Source organism: Balaenoptera acutorostrata, chromosome 15 (genome assembly GCF_949987535.1).
Source record: "Balaenoptera acutorostrata chromosome 15, mBalAcu1.1, whole genome shotgun sequence".
Lineage (NCBI taxonomy): Eukaryota > Metazoa > Chordata > Mammalia > Artiodactyla > Balaenopteridae > Balaenoptera > Balaenoptera acutorostrata.
Genome location: NC_080078.1, coordinates 5909134 through 5933284, shown reverse-complemented (window position 1 = coordinate 5933284; position 24151 = coordinate 5909134). Strand labels below are relative to the sequence as shown.

Below are 24151 nucleotides of genomic sequence, written 5' to 3'. Positions count from 1 at the left end.
TTAGGTGACGCAGACAATTCTGGATAAAACCTTCTCATCCAGGGGCCACCCCTGCCCTGCTATCCACCAAGGGCAGGAACCTGCAGGTGGAGAGGGACCTTCGTCCACCTGACGGGTGCAGCCGAGAGCCGTCCAGGACTCGGCGGGGGACACTGTGCTGCCACCCTAGGCCACAAAAACAGCCGGCCCGACGTGTTTCAGGATTCCCCACTTTCTGTATTTTAGAATGTACACGTGGTACAGAGACCATGTGGCACCTTAAGGTCCCGCAGCAAACCAGACAAACGTGAACACTACGTGGGGAGACAGCCTCCCATCACCGAGACCTGGTTTGCTGGCCAAATGAACCTGCCATGAAGTTACTTTTAAACTCTGCTCTCTGGGCCTCCCTGCAAGTGCAGGTGAAGGACCACGAGGCTCTGCAAGGCTGAGATGTACCTCTCTGCCCTGTTACAACACATGGCCTGCAGCAAATGCCCCTTCACCAAGGCCCACGGCCACCTCACCCGTCCGACCGGACCCCTGCCCGGCCCCGGCCCCGGCGCCCCCGCACCTGGTGGCTGGCCTGCGTCCCGCGCGCCTGCACGGTGGCCAGGCGGTCATAGTAGCGGGAGATGGGGTTGTCGTGCTCGATGCCCTTCTTGGCACAGCGCTGCTTGTAGATCTCCACCAGGGAGAGTGAGGACGGGTTGTCCTCCACCAGGCGCATCTGCGGGGACACGGCCACCACGCGCGGGACTGAGGAGAGAGGGGAGAGACGGGCAGATGAGAGCGGGGCCCACAGGCCAGCGCTGGGGCAGAGGTGCGGGCGAAGCCGGGAGAGCCCGGTCACACGGCGCGGTGGCCTCAGCCCACGGCCTGAGGCTCCGTCTAGCGGGGCCGGAGCCCGAGCCGCCCGTGGCCTGCGTTTAAGGCACAGGCGACCAGGAAGGCCTCACTAGGCAACCTCACGAGAAGAGTAAGGAGGCCGTGCCGCCAAGTGCTCTGGAGCCGAGCGGCGCAGCTCTGAGCCAAGTCTGCCGGCCTGTGGGGCGGCAGCAGGCACACGACGCTTCTGACTGCTAATCGAGAGTTGATTCGGTCTAACGCCAGTTAAAGCATGGCTACTGGCCCGTTGCCATGGCTTCAACCCATGAAGAAATTCCTACAGGACTCCAGGGGACATACATGGACCACCATCTGGAGCTAACCAGGAGCTTGTTTCTTTGGAAGCAGCAAAGAACAACCAATTAGCACAGCTGGGACCAACACGGTAGATCACGTTACATACATGTGAAAATGCACACAGCTTTCTATAGACCTGTGTTTTTTTTTAACATACTTCTTATTTTGGGGATGTTGAACTTAAGGGCAAGAGATCTTAGGTCAGAATAGGCTGGATCACAACTTGGCTAGCAGAAGAAAGTTCCATACAGGACCAGATAATATGCGTTGCAATGGGCTCCTAAACTGGGGGTTAATGCTGAAGTGTAACAATAGTTCCCTCCTCTGGGTGGGATTACAGGCAGCTCCTCCACACCCCTTACTACAAGCTCACGATTCACCCACGACAACTCGGTTCTGGGAAGACCTCACTCGAGGTTGCTGGCTGCTGCCTGCCTGAGATTTCTGTGGCCGGCCCGGGGCTCCTTGACTCCCAGGCAGCACCTCAGGCGGTGCCCACACACTGCAGGCTGCGTCCCAGAGCAGATCCGAGACTGCACTTAAAAACTGCCACATGCCGTGAGCACACGCCCAACAAGCCCTCTGCTCAGCCAGGCGTCGCCAGAGCCTGGGAAGGTTCCTGGGGAAGCGAAGAGGGCCGTGTGCACGGGCCCGGGGCCTCCTTCTCCAGACGAGTCCTCGTTAGGGCGCCCGTCCTGCGGGGAGGAGCCTCAGGCCCCGGGGTGGAGGCGTCCCCTCCCTCCAGGAGCCGGGCCCGTGCGGGCACCAGCGCTCAGCCTACGGCCTGCCCCGGCCTGGCGGGGCTCAGAGACGCGCAGCCGCTGACACAGACGGCACAGGGGGCCGGGCATCGCTGTGGAGCCCCGGGCAGCACCGGTACCTGTGAAAAATAAGTGCCTCTTGGTGGTTTCCTTCCTCTTTTCCAAGCAGGGGTTGAGCAGGCGGAGCAGCTGCAGCACGCGTTCCTCCCGCCGCGACTCCGTCAGGCAGGCGTCGTTCATGACCAGGTACGGGTAGATCTTCCCGTTGTGCCCCCGGATGTACAGCCTCCTGGCGGCCGTGTTGTGCTTCTGCACGATCTCCACCCGGGGCATAAACCTGCCGGGAGCAGCGGACAATCAGACGCCAACGCCCCGAGCCCCAGCTTCCAACCCTTTCCTTTGAGAAGATGAGCTCTACAGAAGCGGCTGTCAGAAGCGTCCTGCAAAACAGACTGTACGACAGCGGTGGTTTGTCACTTACACCCCACCTCACTGCGACAAGGTACAGGGCGTGCCACAGTATTGGAGGGAAAAGGAGAGGAGGAAGAGAAGGCGGAGCTGGAAGTTTCAAACAGGCACGCCGAGGGTCCAGCCTCAGCAGCCAGAGACGGGCGCTAACCGGCCCAGAGGGGTCCAGCAGCCATGAGGGCGCGGGCCCCACTGGCTGGCGCTGGGGCAGAGGAACAGGTGCCCGAGGAGCGAGCGTGGGCCATGGGCCCGAGCACACTGACGGCAGGAGGGGGAGGGGGCGGCCAGGACGGGTCAGGTTTAGAGGAAACACCTGACCATTAAGGGTCGCCCCTTCACAGCTCACTTTACATTTTAAATGAGATGCAACTTGCTTCGCCCTGGTAAATTTGACCATTGTCTGATTCTTTTGAATCCTGTGCTTTAAGAGTTTACAGACGACTGCGAAACTATACTATGTCAAGTTCCATGGGGATTCAGAAAGGGTTCTTTTGAGAGCGAACACAAGCTTGACTCAAACAAGACACTGAAGCCAGTGGTTAGACCAGACCCTTTAAAGGTACTCATATCCTAGAGCAACACTGTGTCCTCTCCCGTTTCGGGGGAAGGAGTGCAGAGGGGAGGGAATTACAGTGTGACCCGCTGGCCAGGTCTGCCTGGGGGTCTGCTGGGGAAGGTTTTGGTGATCCCGGGCCAGGTCAGGCTCACTCACCGAGCGATCTTGATGTAGTAATGTGTCGGCTTTGGCATCAGAAATTCCCCAGGAATTTCTACCTCAGCTGTCTGTGCTGAGAAATTGCTCAAAAACCGGCACTTTTCTTCTATGAGGAAGAATTTTGGAAGTTGCTTGGTTTTAGCCTCCAGAATTTTGATCCACTTTTTCAGTTTAGAAATAAGATTATGAAGCTTCATGGAACCTGGAACACTGAAGTCAAAATCTGCAAAATAAAATATGATTAGAAACATTTTTAGTCTCCGGGCTATTTCTAATTCACTACAAAAACCGCAGCTCAAGCACCTCCCAGGTAGGAAACAGACACACCTCGCATCTAGTCTGCAGCAAAGCACTGTGAGTCACAGGACGGATATAAACAGCACGCACCCACAAGGATTAAGTTAAACAAGGTAGCACGTGTTAAGGCCCTCAGCACAGCACGCGGCTACTCCAGCAGTTCTAATCATCACGCCCACGCGTGACCTCAACTGTGTACAGGGTCATCAGTTTTATGAAAGTCAATGTACTTTTTTTTTAAAAAAAAATTACATTTATTTATTTATTTTTGGCTGCGTTGGGTCTTCGTTGCTGCACACAGGCTTTCTCTAGTTGCGGCGAGCGGGGGCTACTCTTCGTCGCGGCGCGCGGGTTTCTCACTGCAGTGGCTTCTCGTTGTGGAGCATGGGCTCCGGACGCGCGGGCTTCAGTAGTTGTGGCACACAAGCTCAGTACTTGTGGCGCACGGGCTTAGCTGCTCCACGGCATGTGGGATCTTCCTGGACCAGGGCTCGAACCCGTGTCCCCTGCATTGGCAGGCGGATTCTTAACCACTGTGCCACCAGGGAAGCCCCTGAAAGTCAATGTACTTTTATTGTGTGGGGTTTTTTTCACAGCATTTCTCTGGTTTCCCTTTAACTCTAGCATGACTTCACACGAGCAGGTGGCTGGAGAGGTCCCCATGCACCAACACGAGGAGGCAGGTTTCCACCCAGGCTCCCCCGCAGAGCTACGGCAGAGGCCACCCAGCCAGGACGCAGGCAGCTGCACACGGGGGCTGCTCCTTCTCAGCTCTGGATCAGGAAGGTGTTACCAAGCTCAGGCCTGACATTCATGAAATGGATTTTTGTTTGTTACTTTTCGTTAACTTCTATTTTGAAATGAATATAGATTCACAGGAGTACAAAGAAATGTACAGGGAGGGCCACACACCCCTTTCCAAAACCAAGGCATTGGCATAACCCCCAGAGCTGATTCAGATACGTGTCCTGTGCGTGTGCGCGCGTGCACGTGTGTCTCTGTGAGATGCCATGTAGGGAGCGCCAAACCAGCACCGTGACCAAGATGCTCGCTGTCCATCACCACAGACGCCCTGATGCCTCTCAGAGCCACAGCCACCTCCTCCCCGCATCCCTGACGCCTGGCTACCACTACTCTGGTCTCCAGCTTGATTATTATGGTATTTCACAAGTGTTTCATAATTAAGCAGCATGCAGCAGGAATCCTTTTGAGACTGGCGCTTTGCAGTCAGCGTAATTTCTTTGAGGTTCATCTCAGTTGCTGTTAACTCCTCTTTATTTGCTTTATATGAGTATGGAAATACCACACGTTGTGTATCCATTCTCCTTAGAGGGGCATTTGGGTGGACTTCAGTTTGGAGCTATTACAAATAAAGTGGCTATCAACACTCGGGTGTAAGTTTTTGCTTGTAAATAAGTCTCCTCTGGGATAAATTTAATGTTCTGTTTTGAACCTCCTTCTACCTCCTTACAGACTTGGAGCTAGCAGCCAATGCATGCAATGTTGCTGGAGATGGAGGAACAACTCTCCTCCACTCTCTAGACCAGAACCCAGCGCTAAACCCAGAGACGGTCCTCCCTGGGGGCACATGACGAGAAGTGCTGGACAGCCCTTGATTTAAGTATCTGAAACTCGCTACACGTTGTGGTGGGTCAGAGCCTCATAGCTGCCCTTCTTTCAAGTTTCAGTGTCTGTCATTTTTTTCACATCAGAATCCGGATGATTTGTTCCACTTCTAATTCTCTATTTCAGACCACATTTGATTTAATGATCTGGACATTTTAAGATAAAGATACACTAAATATCACTTCTTTGAAGTAACATATGCTGGCTTCCATCAAACTTTCATCTCAGACTCTTCCTTTTTCAGAGGATGACAGACCACACAAGCACGAGCTCCAGGGGATGCAGCCGTGCCTGTGCGTACACTGGGGGGATGAGGGTCCCTACGACAGATGAGGATTTGGGCTGAGGGAGACTGGACCGTTCACCTCAGATCATGCAGAAAGAGGTGGGGCTCCTGTGGGTCTAGGGAAATGCGTGAACCTGAACTGGGGACAGGATTAGAAACACAACCTCCTTTTCATCTTGCCACCAGAATCCACTACAGGTCTGAACCTTACCTGTCACCTCGGGCCCTGCACCGTTGGGTCTTACTGCCTCACCTTACCCTGTTGCGTTTTCCCATGAAAACTAAGCAGGAGGAGGGACGGGGGAGCAGAAGCAGGTCTGTCCTAAAACCCTGTGTCTAACCTGACGGGGAGCCCGGTGCTCTGGCCCTGAAGCCTCGACCTTTCACCGGAGGGAAGGACATGCAGCCCCAGGCGGGGAACGTCAGTTTCCTTGTGATCCAGTCTGTATTTTAAACACAGTCTAACCAGCTCGCCCGGTACTGTGCTCATGAAAATGAACGGATGTGGTTAACTTAGATGTTAAGACCAAGGAAAAACGCTGAGTGGGAGCTCCCTTGGATCAGGACTCACCGGTTGTGAACTGGCCCTTCAGCTTCTGGAAGACAGGGTCCTGCGCGGTGGCCTGTGCGCGCCGGGCCAGGGACTCGGAGGCCGCGCTGGAGAACATGGTCGAGACGTTGGACACGTTCTCCAGGCCCACCCCGAACGTGCTCACCAGCTTCTTGACGAAGTTGAGAGTATGGGGCGTAATCTTGGCATCCGACACTGCTCCGCTTTTCTCAAATGCGACAGAGTAGCACTTCGCCAGGCCCTGCTGGAGCTGCCTGAGAACCTGGGGGAAAGAGACCCGAGGCAGCTCGCACAACAGAGCTCTCCATTCAAGCAACCCACCCACCAACCAAAAAGCACCTGCCCCGCCCACCCGGCCCCACCACCGACACCTGGCGCACAGCAGGCGTCAGCACCAGACTGTGCGGAACCGGGGGGCCGCCCGGACACTCATGCCATGAGCTGTGTTCTTAACAATGAGAAGCAACTGTCCTGAACATTAAAAAAAAAAGACCCAAGACCCCACTTTTTGCATCATACACATACCTTTCTGTTGAGCAACCAAGGAAAAAAACCTATTTTCAGATCACTTCAGTGTACTCTGCACACACACAAAATAACACAGTACTAACGAGAGGCCTCGTGGCCAACCAGACAAATATCTGGGCAACAAAGGCTGATTATTCTATCACCGCCACTAAGGTTGTGGCCTGAGAACCAGCTCCCAGCTCCTGGAGACGAGTGGCCGGTGAGTGAGCCCTGCCCACACCACCGCGGCTCCCTGGTCAGTGGTGGCATTTCAGTGATTAAGCTCATACACGTGAACAAAATAAGCATTTGAAGGCCAGAAATGGCTTTCTCAATCTCATCTTCTTTTGAAGTCTTCTACTTCCAATATTAAGGCAGCACTAGCGTGCAGACATTAAGTATCTGCTGTTCCACCGTTCAATCCAACAACAAACGTACACACAACCAGGCAGGGAGTCTCAAGAGAACACGGCCATGAAAGCATTCCAAATGATCCATCCCCTCCGCAGGATGCCAGCACCCCCGAGACCACACCACATACCTCCTCGTGCCAGTTTTCCCGGAACCAGACCATCTGATCGACGATGCCTTCCAGGGAAGACAGCAGGGTCGGGTGCAGCTCCCGCTGCATGTGCATGATTCGGCTGCAGCGCCACATGGGGGCCGTGGCTCTTATGGGCCCTGGATCTGATGCAGAATGGGACTGGTTACCCACTGAACTTGGCTGCTGCTGTCCAGAATCTGAGAGCAACACACACAACGCCAATGTCAGCGCCAAACTGACCGATGGGAGAGTCGGTGCTCTAAGGACCCACCGGCCAAAGGAACGCTGGTTCCTGCCGGCGTGGGACACATCCCGGGGCGCTTCCCAGGGGCTGTGTGGGAGGCGCCCTGGCTCTAAGGAGAGGGCGCTGAGGAGAGCGCAGCCCCTACAACTGGGCTTCCAGTGGTTCCAGAAGGCGTATGTGTTGAGAGAGAAAGCAGGTATGGCAGCACGTAACTGGTGGGTCTGGGTGAGGGTGTGCAGGCTTCACTGGACTTTCTAACTTCAGTGGAAGTTTGAACATTTTTTTAAATGTCTGGCAGAACATTTCAAAATTCATTCCTTGTATTACAGCTCAGAGAATCTAGAAGTAGTTAACAAGTCAGCCTACATGTTTTCATCTAGGTAAGCCAAACCACATGTATAAAATGACATCTTTGAAAAATACAGTCACTCGCTATATAAGAAATATGTTGTAGGGACTTCCCTGGCGGCGCAGTGGTTAAGAATCCACCTGCCAATGCAGAGGACACGCGTTTCAGCCCTGGTCTGGGAAGATCCCACATGCCGCGGAGCCCGTGCGCCACAACTACTGAGCCTGTGCTCTAGAGACCGCGAGCCACAACTACTGAGCCTGTGTGCCACAACTACTGAAGCCTGCACGCCTAGAGCCCGTGCTCCGCAACAAGAGAAGCACCGCAATGAGAAGACTGCACACTGCAAAGAAGAGTAGCCCCCGCTCGCCGCAACTAGAGAAGGCCCGTGCGTAGCAATGAAGTCCCAATGCAGCCAAAAATAAATAAATAAATACATTTTTAAAAAAAGAAAAAAGAAATACGTTGTAGAACCCCTTTTGCTCATTTTTTTAGCTTCATCTCTCTTAGAATAAAAAAATCTTAACTTTCGAATGACCAAAACACGAATCTACCCAGGTACCCAGGAGGTTGGAGCTAACACGCTGTGCAGTCCTCACCCACCCCGCGCAGGACCAGGAGATGCTGCCACCGTCCAGTGGATGGACTCACCTTCCTAGAAAGGCTCTGGCGCCGCAGCATAAATGTCTACATATTAAAAACGTGGTGAAGCAAGTAAACGTGGTGTTTACAAAGCACCATGCTTAGTGGGTAACTGAAACCATTAAATTACTTCTTTACACACCAGAGCTATTCAATATAGATTAAAAACCTCTATTTTGAGTACGTTTTTACATTTGGTGAGATTGATTTCTATGCTGATTCCCCTGGCAGCTGAAGATATTCCTTATAACACCGTAACTGACGTTTACACTGTTTACCAGGATGCATTTATAACTAATGGGGCAAGTTCAGCTTTCTAATTATCTGTACCTAAAAATTTCATGTATTTTTTTCTACTTAGGGATCGAATCACTCAGGTAGATGAATACCCTATTACACTGCGGCGAAGGAAAACCAGAAACTTCACTGGGAGATCAGGTTTTATCTTCCAGACCCAGTGTCCTCTCAGGGACTAAACCCAAGACCGGCCCACATGCTGGAAAGGAGCTGCAAGCGAGCATGTGTCCGCGGCAGTGGGGGCCTGGCCGCGGCACCCCCCGGAGACGTACCGCTCTTGTAGCGCTCCCGCTGTTCTATCTTCAGGGTCAGGTACAGGGTCCGGATGGGAAAGTAGACGGCTTGGGGATACACTCGTCCAACCTGCTCCGAGACAGTTAATCATGAGTGGGACGCTGGCCTGCACTTGGCCACACCACCGACCTGATACACATGAGGCCAGATTAAACAGCAAGTCAAACATCTAGTTTAGCTTTAAAAGATCCAAGAAAGAGCAACATGGTGTATTTCATCAGTTCTGCCCCACGACTACTGATGACAGAGGGAAACCACACTTTCACTTGATTCAGTTAATATGAGGATGACAAACACTCAAGTCCGTGGATCTCACTCGGGCCAATGACAGGAAAACACAAAATGACACGAGTCTTTATTCAGCGGGAACTGTGAGCTGATTCTAGCTAACTGACAACCAGGCTCGCTAGCGAGTAACTTCACTCTGCAAAACTGCAGGAAGGAGGAGACTGAACTTTTTCTCTTTAAGGTAAGACATGCCGGTTTTACCAAATTGGGGTTATATGGCTCCTTCAAAAGGGCTGAGCAGACATCACCCAGCTCTGCCACAGGGTGGCTGGCTAACGTACACTGAGAGACATCCAATGAATGACGATACTAAATAAAGGGAACCTACACCTTGACAGATCAGCTCCAAGCGAAATACCAGTCAGTACCCAGGAACGCAGCTGCAAGCTCTCAAGGGAAAAATAAAACCACTTCTGGGTACCGTGTAGACGATGCACCACATGTGAAGAACAGACAGAACGATGAACAAGTAGCATGTCCCCAAATGCTTGGTTATGACGCTGTTCACATGTGAAAAATTATATGCATGACTCTGTAATTTTACAAGCAGCAGCACAGTCAAAGGCACTCTATCCCAGACCGACTGTATCCAGATCTCTCTTGCTCAGGCCCTTCCCCTCTCGGCCTTTCTGCAGGAGAGGGACAATCTGGAGCCACTCCCAAGCCAGGGTCATGAAAGCCCTTCTACAGGACCCCGGGCCCCAGTCTGTCCGACTCCCCAAGCCCACCCAGTGCACACAACTTGCAGCCTCGGCAGCTGCGGCTGAACAACTAACCGTACAGAGGGCAATCAACACCACAACTGGGCTGAGTGTTCTTCCGAAGGAAGCTCTGAAGAGCGACTGGCACACGATGGGATGCCGGCCGTGAAGTATCAACCAGACACACACTCACCGTGGGTAACTGTGAGTCCTCACTAGTGACCTTGCATTTTAAGAGAATGTTTATTTTACGTGTATCTTATGTGGCAACACGTTCAAGGAAAGAAATGACCATTTTAATACTGTAACTCTAGCAGATTATTCCACGCCAACCCTGATATACTCTTCAATCACTTTCAATTGTGCTTTATATCAAGTGATATCTAATTGTGTACATCTTCCCATCTCTCTTTGAGCATACACATTTCCTTCCTGGAAAAAAAAAGGATGTGAAATGAAGACAATTTTTTTGTGATCAAAGATGCCTTGCTATTCCCACCTGGCTAATCAGGTTCAAAAGCAGCTTTCCCTCGGAGCCCACCAGACAGGTGAGCAGCTGCGGGATCCAGGCCAGCCACTGGATGGGGGGCACACCGATGCAGTACTTGTCGACGGCATCTGCCAAAGTATTTTTGTCATCATCAAAACTCAAGAGCCACAGCACCTAAGACAGAAGGGAAAATTCTAGAGTTGAATGAAAATTTTAAGGCTCTGATCAAGTGACCTTTCCCCCCACATTAAAATACCATATAGGGTAACTTCACTGGCATTGTGGGAAAATATCTATAAAAGGCCCAACAATATTGCTAAACCTAAACGTAAATCTTATAAATAAAACTGAAAATTTACATATAGCTTTCATCCAGATTTAGCTTTAATGCCCACTAGTAACTGACCCAATCGGCTGGCTAGTGGTGGCCAGTGTGACCCCAAGGGGTTTCAGCCTGCTACTCCACACTTGCAATCTCCCCAGAACAAAATGGGCTTCTGCTAAAGATCTCAGGTGACAACCACCCTAGTATCAGGTAGGCCCCGTGCTGGCAGCCTGGTGTCCAGGGACGTCTGAAACAATTACATCTAAAAATAAGCAAAGCTGGAGTCAAGACAGTGAGGTGGTTTCTTGGTGTGACTACAGTCAGTTTGTTTCTATAGTCGGCTTTAACTACTAGGTGCTGATGTTCAATCCAAATTTTGATGTTAAATCAAGGAATTCTAAAAACTCCTAACCTTTAATGGACAAAACGGAAAAGCAGAACTTATTCTTAAGTTTCTGCAAGAATGGAGTCTGGGTTGTATTGATGTGTTTCCCGGGAGGGCTGAGAAGGCTCAATACTGCGGAGGACACTTGGGCTCAAGCGGCCCCCCGTTGGGCCCAGGTCAATACCGGCCTTGTGCCTGGCACTGCACTGGGGGCCCCGCGGATGACAATGCAGGTGACTGCGACCTCACCCTGCAGTGTGTGCAGAAACCAGGGGATTCAACGTCACCTGTGACTAGAGCTGACCGGCTCCGTGACTGTGTGCACGGTCCCTGCAGGTGAGAGATCAGAATCTAACAGGTGTCTAGCAGGTAAGCTCTCTGGGCAGACCCCTCAGCAGTCTGCAGGAATCTTTGTCCAATGTGAGGTCCCACAGCAAACACTGGACTTGAGTCCTAAGACCCAGACTCTAGGCTCAGTTTTGCTGCTTAGAAGTCCTTTGACTCCAGGTATGTCCAGGCCTCCATTTTTCAGCTTGAAGTAGAACTGTGGACTATACTTCAAAAGGTGAAGGGAAATGAGAGGTAAGGCATGAAGAAATGCCTCATGCCCAGCACATATCAGTAAGTTGCTGAATTTTCATCTAAACTTAAAGGCTACTTACTGGGTGGTCTTTGGTCAAAGCTAATTCTTTCAGTCTCACCTTGGCTAAGTATTTTCTTGATTTGCTCTCATTCTGATGCCGGCACGCATGCAGGTAACAGGTAATGGCAGACACTCCAAGATGCAGCTGCCGCTCCTTCACAAAGATGTTTTCCAGGTAATCGCCCCACATGGCCCAAGCTTTCACCAGCACATCGTGCATCTGCACAGCTGCAGAAAAGGCTTTGTTTGCTTCCTCAGACCTGTGAAGACACAAAATCAAAACAAATTTTTTTAGGTGAACATCATTTAATATAAAATCAACCATTTTAAAGTGAATAGTTCCATGGCATTTGGTACCTTTAAAATGTTGTGCAACTGCCACCTCTATGTAGGCCACAAACATTTTCATCACCCCAGAAAACCCTGACCCATGAAGCAGTCACTCTCCATTCCCCCAGCCTCCAGCCCTGGTGACCACTGACCTGCTTTCTGTCTCTATGCATTTATCTACTCTGCACATTTCTTATTAATGGAATCATACATTGTAATTTTTTGTCTGGATTCTTTCAATCAGCATTGTGTTTTTGAGGTTCATCCACGCTATAGTACATGTTAACACTTCACTCCTCTTTAGGCTGAATAATATTCCAATGTCTGTATACACCACATCTTGTTTATCCATTCACTTGAGTTGTTTCGATATTCTGACTATAGTAAACAGTGCTGCTGTGAACCTTCATGAACAACTACCCGCTTGAATTCCTGTTTTCAACACTTTTGGGAAAATACCTAGGAGTGGAGTTGCTGGGCCATATGATAATTTTTTTGTTTAGTTTTTTGAGGACCTGCCATACTGTTTTCCAGTTGACTGACCCCTGCTCTAAAGCAAGAATCATCTCCATAAAAGCAATCAACTCTGGGGGCTTCCCTGGTGGCGCAGTGGTTAGGAATCCGCCTGCCAATGCAGGGAACACAGGTTTGAGCCCTGGTCCGGGAGGATCCCACATGTCTGTGCACCTAGAGCCTGTGCTGCGCAACAAAAGAGGCCACCACAATGAGAAGCCCATGCACCACAATGAAAAGTAGCCCCCGCTTGCCGCAAATAGAGAAAAACCCGCACACAGCAACAAAGACCCAACGCAGCCCAAAATAAATGAAATAAAATAAATTTATTTAAAAAAAAAAGGAATCAACTCTGCTCCAAAATGGCATGCTGAGAAACTGGGGCAATGAATCCATGTTATCAGCAGTTCTCTGTTCAAGCAATTCATGTTTAAAAAGTTTTTTAAGTACTACACTCGAGCTGGCCCGTCAATTTGCTGCAAGTTATTACCTTCCTAGAGGTGCAATATTTGAAATGTCATCCCTGACAACTGTCACTAAGCCATGTCAGTTTCTAGCTTGATCTTCACGTCGGCTTCAAGTTATATATAACTATTTAGATAATCTGATGAGTCTGTCTCTTATCCTCCACCTACGTAACATACATACTTGTTGATCTGAGCCAAGAACATTCCCTTCAGCGCATAAAATTCAGCCGTCATCTCTTTTGTGAAGTATTTTAAGTTTGTAGATTCAATAACTTCAAGGCCCTGTTTATTAAAAACAGAAAAAAAGTTCTTGAATTTTCTAGACAATAATATAAAAACCTCATTAAAATATTGATCTATGCAGCAAGTCGAAAGGTCATTGACAAATATACTTTAAATTGACAACAGGCTTGCCCACCATGAATATTTGCTGACTAACAAGTAGTATTTAAACTCAATCACTAAATGCAAATTCAGTTCTAGACACCTTAATGGTATTATTTTCTCCAAAGCTTCACCATAGCTAGTCAGTTTCATTGTTTTTATTAATATTCCTCTGAACATAGCCCAAATCTACCATATACCCTCGTAGTTCTGCAGTTTTTAATGTTCTTTCCTTAACTACATTAACCAAGTAGAAGAGAGACCATCACATGTAATTCACTCAAATACTCAAGCGGCTGCCTGTCCCTTTCTTGTTTGGGCAGGACTGTTCCCCGAGACCAGAGCTGTGTTTGTAAAGTTCTAGCCTCTTTCCCTGTTGTCTGAACCAGGCGTTTCCACATGGACCCTTCATTCCTCCCCAGACCTCCTGGGCGTGGGCGGGCGGGCATGGGGTCCGGCTGGCACTCTACCTGCATACACTCGTTCTTCCCCATGACTCCTGCCAGTTGCAGGTAGCATTTGACTTGCTGCCGAATCTTCTGGAAGCAATCCACGATAGGGACGGTTGGAATAGTATGAATACGACTTAATATATCCAGAGCTACATTGACCAGTCCCTGTTTTCGGGCAATTTTTCCATACTGGATGATTGCTGAAGCCGATGCGTGAACCCCAAGCATAGCATTGTTTGAACTTGGGTCATGCTGAGAACTATTCTCATAGGCTGTTACAATAGCTAGAGAGCAAAGAAATGAGTTTTCAGTCCATGTCAAACATTTTTCAAAGTGTTCCACAATAAGGCTTAAATAAAAAATGAAAAACAAACACACATGGCTTATGCAATGGGAAGCTCTGTGATAAACCCTCATTACTTTTCCTTGTATTCTGTATCAAAAGGAAGATCTAAGAAGCTCTAACTCTTGAGTTGGGTGTTACCGTCTTGGCTAACTAAACCACGAAGGTCGCTCTGAACAAACAGATGCCTGGCAGGTTGAGGGGAAGAGCAGAGGGGACCAGGGAAGGTGAAAAAGGCTACATGCTGCCACCTGAGCGCAGCTCTTCCTCAGGGGGCTTCAAAACAAAGAGGGCCACAACCCAGGCTGTGATCCCACTGGCCTGTGCCCCTGGTGCAACAGTGTCCAGCAGCACGTCTGTTCTAGCTGGAAAAAGGGAACAGGTAGGGGGAAATTCTTCCCATCTTTCACCACCTTCACCTTTACCCTGTCATAACAACCACCACCTACCATGCCAAAAAAAGAGAAAATCCGGTAAAAGAAAAAAAAAACAAAAAACAAAACAACAAAACACAACCAAGACATGAAATCAGAACAGTGGGGTGTCTGGAAAATTACATGATGAATGCATGCCGGACCAGGTAGGTTTACCCTGGTAATGATGCTGCCGCCACATGAAGACGCTGCTCCAGTGGGACAAATCGTCAGACACGATGGGCAGCCGGTTCCTCCAGGTCTTCACCACTGTCTTCATGTCATGCAGGCTGTTGTTCCTTCCCAGGTTGGTGGGCTGTAAGCCTGCGTTAATTTGAGCGGCTTCCTGAAGTTCAATGATTTGCTGGGCTGCCTAAAAGGGACCAGCATAAGAGATTCCACAGTGAGCACTAAGATTGAAAGAGGAGGGCTTCCCTGGTGGCACAGTGGTTGAGAATCTTCCTGCTAATGCAGGGGACACGGGTTCGAGCCCTGGTCTGGGAAGATCCCACATGCCGCGGAGCAGCTAGGTCCGTGAGCCACAACTACTGAGCCTGCGCGTCTGGAGCCTGTGCTCCGCAACAAGAGAGGCCGCGATAGTGAGAGGCCCGCGCACCGCGATGAAGAGTGGCCCCCGCTTGCCACAACTAGAGAAAGCCCTCGCACAGAAACGAAGACCCAACACAGCCAAAAATCAATCAATCAATCAATCAATCAATCAAAATCAGCATCTTTAAAAAAAAAAAAAGATTGAAAGAGGATAACAAACCAGAGTCAATCAGGAATCCTTACTGTGAAGAGCTCACGATTCAAGTACCAAAGGAAGCACTGTGCCTCAGGTGCCACGTTTAACTTATTCCATACCTCAAACGCTACTCTCGTGGTCCCTGTCCCCACCCCCCATTTTAACACCTCTGCTCTGCGGCTGCTGTGACACTGGGGCCTGGAGAACACCGACTCCCCCCGCCCCCCATAACTATCCTTTTTCTGTGCCCTTTGCCACCAGCTAAGTGTGGCTCTTTGTCTACCGACGCCTAAGACCAGAACAGCCCGGTCCCCCTGCCCTCAAGCTGTACTTCCATGAACATCTGAACCCCAGAGCCACGTCAAGCATCTCAGAACACGGTTCTAACGATCTCTTTGGGCTGATACGTGCAGTTGCATCACACATCCCTATACATCTGTCCAGGTCACTACCCTTTAAACCCAGATGTGTTGCTGGCTCCAAATTTATGGTGCCCTCTCCTTACGGGGGGGCCCGGGCCACAGTTCTGAGCCTATTCAAGCTCTACCTGTCAAGCTTCACCTTCTGCTCTCCCACAGGGATTCTTCCCTTCTCTAAATCCTTGTGTTTATTTTCTGTCCTACCACATGGCACTGAATCATAGACTCCCTCTTAAAATTTTGCTTCTTACGGATATGTCACCTCCCTCCAGCCTAATTCTCTTCTGAGGCAGAAAGTTTTAATTAACTTGTTTGAATCCCCAAACCCAGCATCAAGTTCAGTACTCAGTATCCTTCTGTTTCATCTTAATTTTAAAAATTTAAGGGCTTCCCTGGTGGCGCAGTGGTTGAGAATCTGCCTGCTAATGCAGGGGACACGGGTTCGAGCCCTGGTCTGGGAAGATCCCACATGCCACGGAGCAGCTGGGCCCGTGAGCCACAATTGCTGAGCCTGCGCGTCTGGAGCCTGTGCCCCGCGACGGGAGGGGCCGCGATAGAGAAAGGCCCGCGCACCGCGATGAAGAGCGGTCCCCGCACCGCGATGAAGAGTGGCCCCCGCTTGCCGCAACTGGAGAAAGCCCTCGCACGAACCGAAGACCCAACACAGCCAAAAATAAATAAATAAATAAATAAATAAATAAGAAAATCCTTTAAAAAAAAAAAAAAAAATTTAAGAATTTATGCTTTCCATCTATACTTCATTACATTTAATTCATTACATTTGGGTTTCTGAAACCTTTATCTCATCCTTCCTCCCACCAAAAGCTTACTGATAATAGAACAATGGGATATTTGTTTTATAACAGCTTTACTGAGGTATAATTGAAACATCATCAAAATCACCTTTTAAAGTGTACAGTTCAGTAGTTTTTAGCACAGATCTTTCTCAACTTACGATGGGGTTATGTTCCAATAAACTCATCCTAAGTGGAAAATACCTGAAGTTAAGAATGCATTTAACACACCTAACCTACCAGACATCCTAGCTTAGCCCAGCCAACCTGAATGTGCTTTAAAACACTCACACTATCTAACCCAAAGCCTATTTAATAATAAAGTGTTGATTTTCTCTTATAATTTACTAACAACTGTACTGAAAGTGAAAAATAGAATGGTTGTATGGGTTCAGAATAGCTGTAAGCATGCGCTTGTTCACCCTCGTGATCGCGTGGCTGACCAGGAGCTGAAGCTTGGTACCACTCACTACCCAGCACCACGTGAGTATCATACCACATACGCTGGTGTGGTCAAAATTCAGTGTTCAAAGTATGGTTTCTACTGAATATAGATTGTATGTATATTTTTTCACACCATCATAAAGTCAAAAAATTGTAAGTCAGCGACCATGTATATTTTTCCTAGAGCTATATGACCATCAACCCTATCTAGTTATAGAAAGAAGCCCACAGGTAGCCTCTCTCCACTCTTCCTCCCCTAGAAGGTGACAACCACTAATCTACTGTTTATCTCTATGGATTTGTCTATTCTAGACATTTCATATAAATGGAATCATACATGTGGCCTTCTGTGTCTTGCTTCTTCACTTAGCATACTTTCAAGGTTTACCCACACTGTAACACATACTGGTACTTCATTCCTTTTTACTGCTGAGTAATACTCCATTGCATGAATATACCATTTTAATTTATTCATTCATCAGCTGATGGTCATTTGGAGTATTTCCACATTTTGACTATTATGACTATTAACACTATAGACATTTGTGTGAGGGTTTTTGTGGATATAAGTTTTAATTTCTCTTAGAGTTACACCTAGGAGTGAAATTGTTGAGCCTATGGTAATTCCATGTTTAATATTTTGAGAAACCGTCAGACTGTTTCCAAAGAGCAAGCACTATTTTACAATCCTACAAGCAATATATGAGGATTCCATTTTTCTCCACATCCTCACCAATACTTGCTATTACCTTTTTCATTCTAGCTATGCTAATGCGTATAAAGTGGTATCTCATTGCGGTTATGATTTGCATTTCCCTAATGACTAATGATGTTGAGCGTTTTTTTCTTGTGCTTATAGGTTAGATAAAACTTTTTCAAATATTCCTGAACTACTTCTATAAAGTCTGTAGTCTTTGCAGAATGTAACCACTAGAGTCTCTGCTCAGTTAGCTTACTGGTCAGCAAATGATTAGACAGAGATTTCCTTAAAGACCTGAAATGATAAGGCTCTGTGTGCCTTTTGCAGCATGCCCCTTATCCCTCAGCCAGGCAATTTTCAATTCTGCCTCAGCCTTTACTTCCCACTTATACAGAGCCCCAAGGTCAGCCAGAGGTGAAAGCTTAGGATCTTCTCAAGTCTCTCCTGAGCATGTGTGCACAGGATGTATGTGTATGTGGTCTTCTAGATTCCCAGGAATATGTTAAAGCTTTTCACAATATATATAGACATCTCATTCTCTAATCTTCCCTTTACTGGGACTGGTGTTGCTACATCAGGCAGCTGTGATATTAAACAATTGCCAGTGATTATTTTTGACAAATGCTCTCACATATGACTTTCTCTACTGAGCAAGCTCTGAGTCAGGTCAAATAGAGACAAACCCTGTGACTAGGGTTCTTCTAGGAGCTGTAGTGCTGGTTAAATAGTGAGTGCCAGCATTCTGGGGCTGGGTTTTTTTGGGGGGTCTCTAAATCTGTACTGTCTTCCACTGGTGGCTGCTAGGCTGGTTTTCACAGCTACTATGGTTGGAAGCTGTTGGTTTCCAAGGCAGAGCTGGGGAGAGGGGTAATGGGAATAGGACAATTAAATGCCACAAAACCTTGCTATTCTTACTGAAATACAGCTGTTTTCCTTAAATGCTCCCTGGATTACTGCAAATCTTTAAATTTCAGAGTTGTGAAAGGTTGGTTTTAACAATTTCCCCCGTTGCGCCCATTGCTGTTATGAAGTAAAACTTCAGAGGCCCTTACGCTGCTCTTCTGGACAACGTGACAGCAAAGTCACTCCCTCCGCAACAGCGCTCAGACTCTGTGTTTCTTCCTGACTCGTGGCTGATCCAGGAGCCCAGTACTGATGTTTTCAGTAGGCCAAAGGGGTAGACGCACCATCTAAAATCCCTATCACAACTCTCGGGTCCTGGAGTCAGTAAGACGGGAATGCTGCTGTGCAAAAGCACCAAAACTTTTCCCCTCAGTGATTTTTTTGAGGGGTGGTAGTTGAGGAGGAGGGGGAGAGACACAAGCTGTAGTTCGAAATACATTATTTTATAACTTATTAAAACATGATAAATATTTCTAAAAATTAGGCATTGTTTTAACATTTATAGGTTTCGAAAAAAGGTATAGTTAATTTTTTAAAAATAAACACTTCTCTAGCTCATCCTTTCCACCTCCTCAAACTCTGACCCTAAAATTAATAGTTACCGAATGATCAAACTGAAACATTGTTGAATCGTTTCCATAAAATCATTCTTATGTCTTCGTTTTCTGTAAGATTTCTCAGCTATGCTGGTTGATAGTGCTACTTGGGGGAGGAAATCATCTCTCTAAATGCAGTTAGCTTTGTAACCAAACTAATCAACAAATTACTGAGTATCAACTGTGACCACAGCAGTGGAAGAGAAACTGCCTTTAATTTCATTTCCAAAATTCCTGAATCAGGATTGTCTGAAATACTGCCTTTTATACTCTGTACTTTTATATAACACCACACAATAATTTCTATTTATTCACAACTGTGTTATTCATAGCAATACTTAGCCATTCATTCATAATAATACTCAGTCATTCACAATATTTCTTGCATTGACGCCTTTTTCCTATGTTCATGCAATAACTTTTTTCCTAACAGCTACGACATGCAACCCATCTTTGCACTTTTAGAGGATGTGGAAGAAAAAGTCCACCTTAAATAAAAGGTTTTAGAATATTTTAATAACCTAGATTAGAGATGTTATATACCTGCAAAATAACACTACCTTAGTGCACACCTTGCGAAAAGCCAAAAATAATAGATACAAAAAGGAAAAATATCAAAACAAAGCGATTAATTGCTTCAATGAACTTCTGGTTCACTATGACAATGACAAAATAATCTAAGTATGTTAATAAATAACTATATCATTTAAAAAAATCTATAAAAAACTACACTATAAAAATCAATATAGCAGTTTAAGTCTCAAAACTACTCTTTCAAGAGGAAAAAAGTATGACCATTCTGCCTATAGTTTTACTCATGCAATAACACTGGGAGCTGCTCCATGCCAGGCGCCAGATAAAAGAGGACAAGAGCTGACACAGCCCTTCGTGTGTGTGCGTGTGCGTGCGTGTGTGTGTGTGTGCGTGTGTGTGTGTGCGTGCGTGCGTGCGTGCACACGCACATGCACAGGGGCTGGGAGGATGGGGAAGCATGTCCCGTGGAGAGGGGCGGCGTGCACAAGGGGCTGTGGGGAGAGACCCTTTAGATCTGAGCCACTGAATGGTGGCTGGTGTGGCTGAACAAATTGTCAGAAATAGTGAAGACGACACACAAAGGAAGAAGCCAAGGCGCAGCCTATTTAATTGCAGTCTTAGAGTCTCAGAGGAGGAGAGACCTTTTCAGACTGAACAGTGGCATCACACTGATGGTGGTACAGTGGGCATTAAAGAATATTACTAAAGCAAAAATGAAAATCATCAAGATCACTCCCGTGGGACGGCTTCTGTCAGTTAAATCCCTTGGAAGCACCAAAAATAAGACGCAACATTTCAGTCCTCTCCGTTTTGACTCTGGCCTTTCACCGAGGATGAGTTTAAATGGGAAAGGACAAGTGGAAGGAGTTTCCTCTCCCGTCCAGCTCAGCTTATGGACCTAAGCCTGGACGGGAGGAGCTCTGCCGGGAGGGACCCACCTGGAGAAGAGGTGTGTGCACGTGCGACACCACGTGGGGCAGCCGCCGCCACTCGCGGATGGCCAAGCTGCTGGCCATTTCCACCAGGCGCTCGATGAAGCTGAGCTGCTGCTCCTCAGGGTGGCAGATCGCCAGGTATCCACGGTACATGTTGACCTTCCACGCCATCTCCTTTGGACAACTTACTTCTACCTGGTTATGGAAGAACATCACATAGGAAACAATGGGTATACTTCCTCTCAGTGGAAAGAGTCAAAAAGTGAAGTCAATTTTTTGGTAGCCAGTTTGCAAAGCAATAAACAGAAATTCAGCTATAAACAGACACTCATTTTCTTTAGAGATGTCATCATGCTTTAGGTTTTTTCTGGACGCTCCCCTTTGCCGAACGCCAATGAGGGGCCCGTCTCTCTATCCACGGAGGTGCCACAGGCTCCTTGCTTTAAGGCCACTAGTAGTTCCAGAAAGGGGAGACTGATCAACACCATTATGACAGACCAGATGAACAACGTACAAAGTCAGCCAGTGAATTTTCAAAGGATTAAATATGTGCTCATCTCCTCTCTGATAAATATCAGTATAATTTTGAATTGTTTCCAATTCAGTTATCCTGGGAAATTAATCTAACTTGTTCCACATTATATAAGGAAGCTGAAGGCAGCGATTCAGGTTTATAAGAATATGAGTGAACATTCATAAATTTTACTGTCATTTAAAGGCCGCACTTTATTATCTACTATAAAGTTTCCCCCAGATTTCTCGTATCTTGGTTATCAGTTCTGATGAAGTGGACAGAGCCCAGAGCCATCACGTTTCCTCCCATTGGCCCTAAGCCCAGGTAGAGGCTCCAGGTGTGCCCGGGAAAGCCCCTGTGTTTGCCCACCACCTTCTAAAGAAGGCATTAGAACTCATTGCATTTTACCAGCCTCTTACAGAGCATTTTAAAAAATGTAAATTAAAAAATTAAACTCTTTTCAAAAATAATCTCTGTGTATAAAAAAATGAAAGAAAATAGAGATATTCTTAAAAGAATTTTATAGGACTTGCTGTAACAAGATCAATAAGACATTCATTGTGAAGCACATCTGGGAAGCAACAATAGAAATTACACACATCTTAGTGCCATGCTGCTCTCTGTACAAATGACGTAAGAGCAGTGACGGTAATAATAATGCGCTGACATAACACTTGGCCTTGTTTTCTAACATCTGACTTTTTCACAGCAGAGTCACGTCCACGGCCCCTCTTAGTTCTCAGTAATCCAGTGATGAAGAAATTCAGGGAGGCAACCTTGTAAACACATCTGCTTCCTACATGATCCTCTAAAATTACACCTAAAATCTTACATTTTCTGGACTTAAACACTATTTAAGATAGGCTTCTGTCAATCACACCTGCCCTCTGTAACATTAAGAACAAAGGCCTCTCTTCTCATTTCTCCTCCACTGAAAAAAATTACCCCATTTATTAAATCAAACCAAGAAATGAACGACTACAAGCAGCCCCATAATCGCAAGACACAGGAGGAAAAAGAAAGGTAATTTGATTTTTTTTCTTTTAAATACTGGTAAATGAGTAAATAACTTAGTACTATCAAGACCATTTGAAATTAATTTACTGATTACCCAGAGTGCTTATTAATATACTTTGAGCTTTTTCTAACCAGTAAGTGCCTTAAAATTTTGGGAAAATAATCAAGAATCTGTGAAAGATGATGATTTGTCAGACCTATGGACAGTATGATACTGCACATATCCTGCTAAGTGAAACCTTGGAAAGGAGAAAAAGAAACCGTTAGAGTGAGTTATAAATACTTATTTATAATATAAATACTTTTACACTGAGATAAAATAAAGGAGAATGTTTATCAGAATAAAGAACAATCAACTGTAAATGCAACCTGCCAGCAAAATATTTATTTGTTTACCTACGTAAGTGACTGGTTATTTCTCAGAGTAACACCAACTCCCTGCATCAGGTGAGCCATTTCCCAGGTCCCACCCTGAAAGTCCAGAACCTGGGCTCTGTAACCACTCTGTAGTTAACAGCTTGTGACTATTTCAGTTCTTCGATCTTTTGCATTTTGTTTAAAAGCAGCAGAAGTAACAAAATAAGCATGGTATCCACAATACAAGTTAAAATTTTAGGTTAATCCTTTCAAACAAAGTGGCCTAAAATCTCAATGTGCTTGTGAGTCTCCACATTAAGGAAGGAGAATCATTGGTGTGACTGTAAATAAACCTTTACTAGGTAAAGGGGGAAGGTGAGAACAGGACAATAGTGTAAACCCCTAAACCCCATAACACTGACACCACATAGAAAAGGTCAAAAACTGAGGAGCAGCAGCAACGAAAAGGGGCCAAGGGAGAAAATCACAGAAGGGTACAGATGCAGGAAAAAATAAAGAGCAACAAGAATAGCTGCTTTCACAGACCACCTAAGGCTTTGATGATGGTGACGATGGTGATGATGGTGATGATGGTGGTGATGGTGATGATGGTGATGATGGTGATGATGGTGGTGATGGTGATGACGGTGGTGACGGTGATGAAGACGATGACGACATGGGGCTCAGACAACACAGCTGCGCTGTCTGACACCATAACTTCTGATGCCCTGACACAGGCTTCCCAGTGTGAGAAAGAAAACTGTACCTCTGTGCCTGCTCTCCCGTCAGGCACTGAGTTCCTCTGGATGGAGTTTAATTTTTGAAAATGTAGACCTCAACCATGTTAAGGGCTCAACTTCACTTTCACTGCACAATTACCACTTCCGTAATGCAAGACATGCTTTGAATGTGAAACTGTTTTCATGTAACAAACTTACTGACAGCAGCTACCGTGCCAGGCCCTGCTTGCACAATTCACCTTTGCTATACTCACTGCTGCAGAGCTTCTGCCAACCAAGTCCACCAGTACAACTGCCTCTGTTTTTCCAAATTTCTCCAGACATTACTGTTTTCTCAGAGAATCCAAGGTCTCCACCTGATACTTTTTACTGTAACTCAATAATGAACTAATACTTAAGTTATAATTTAACTCAAACTCAGGAAAGATGTTAGTGATAACCCAAAATAACTCTTGCTTCCCAAGCGCTCTCTTTCATCTGTCAAAATGCCCAGCTTGCTGTGAGTGAAGGGAAATCTCCAGAGACTCACAGCTTTGGCAACAGGGCCCCACTCAGCTGTGGAGGCTGTGACCTGAGCATGGACGAGTCACGGGGTGGGCGGGGAGGGGTGGGGTCTCACCTGCACCAGCGCCTCCTTCATGGCGGTCCAGTTGGACACCCGCCAAGCACACTCCAGGACCAGGTAAGGGTTAATGTGACCTTTGGACTGGCCGTACTCTGTCAAGGCTTCCCACTGGTTCAGCTCCTTGGAGCACCTAGAGATCAGGGATCGGGGGCCAAAGCTTAGTGACCACACCCACAGATGGGATTTTAAGTCATTTCCATTCCACCGAAAGGAAAAAGTATTTCCCCCCACCAGAGAAGGGCGGGCTTCTGCGGGATGCTGAGGTGCCCCAGGGCAGTAAACTACGCGCCCCCGGAGCAGCAAGAACCGCAGCCCCTGCGGCAGAGCTC

The 24151-nt window shown here is 47.3% G+C and overlaps 1 protein-coding gene across 14 annotated transcripts in view; it reads right to left on the bottom strand.

Annotated features, from left to right (window-relative positions):
- TRRAP (transformation/transcription domain associated protein) overlaps positions 1-24151 on the bottom strand; it is a 111220-nt gene that overhangs the window by 12689 nt on the left and 74380 nt on the right. For 8 of the 14 annotated variants that reach the window (XM_057530277.1, XM_057530282.1, XM_057530283.1 and 5 more), the window contains 13 exons: positions 23817-23952; positions 20573-20764; positions 14644-14872; positions 13762-14027; positions 13089-13189; positions 11656-11857; positions 10254-10418; positions 8744-8834; positions 6937-7136; positions 5889-6150; positions 3106-3331; positions 2045-2262; positions 554-738 (listed from right to left, as the gene is read on the bottom strand). In XM_057530277.1, the coding sequence (XP_057386260.1) occupies positions 554-738; positions 2045-2262; positions 3106-3331; positions 5889-6150; positions 6937-7136; positions 8744-8834; positions 10254-10418; positions 11656-11857; positions 13089-13189; positions 13762-14027; positions 14644-14872; positions 20573-20764; positions 23817-23952 (2473 nt within the window). The remainder of the gene's footprint in view (positions 1-553; positions 739-2044; positions 2263-3105; positions 3332-5888; positions 6151-6936; positions 7137-8743; positions 8835-10253; positions 10419-11655; positions 11858-13088; positions 13190-13761; positions 14028-14643; positions 14873-20572; positions 20765-23816; positions 23953-24151) is intronic. The other 6 variants (XM_057530285.1, XM_057530286.1, XM_057530291.1 and 3 more) reach the window with 3 other exon arrangements.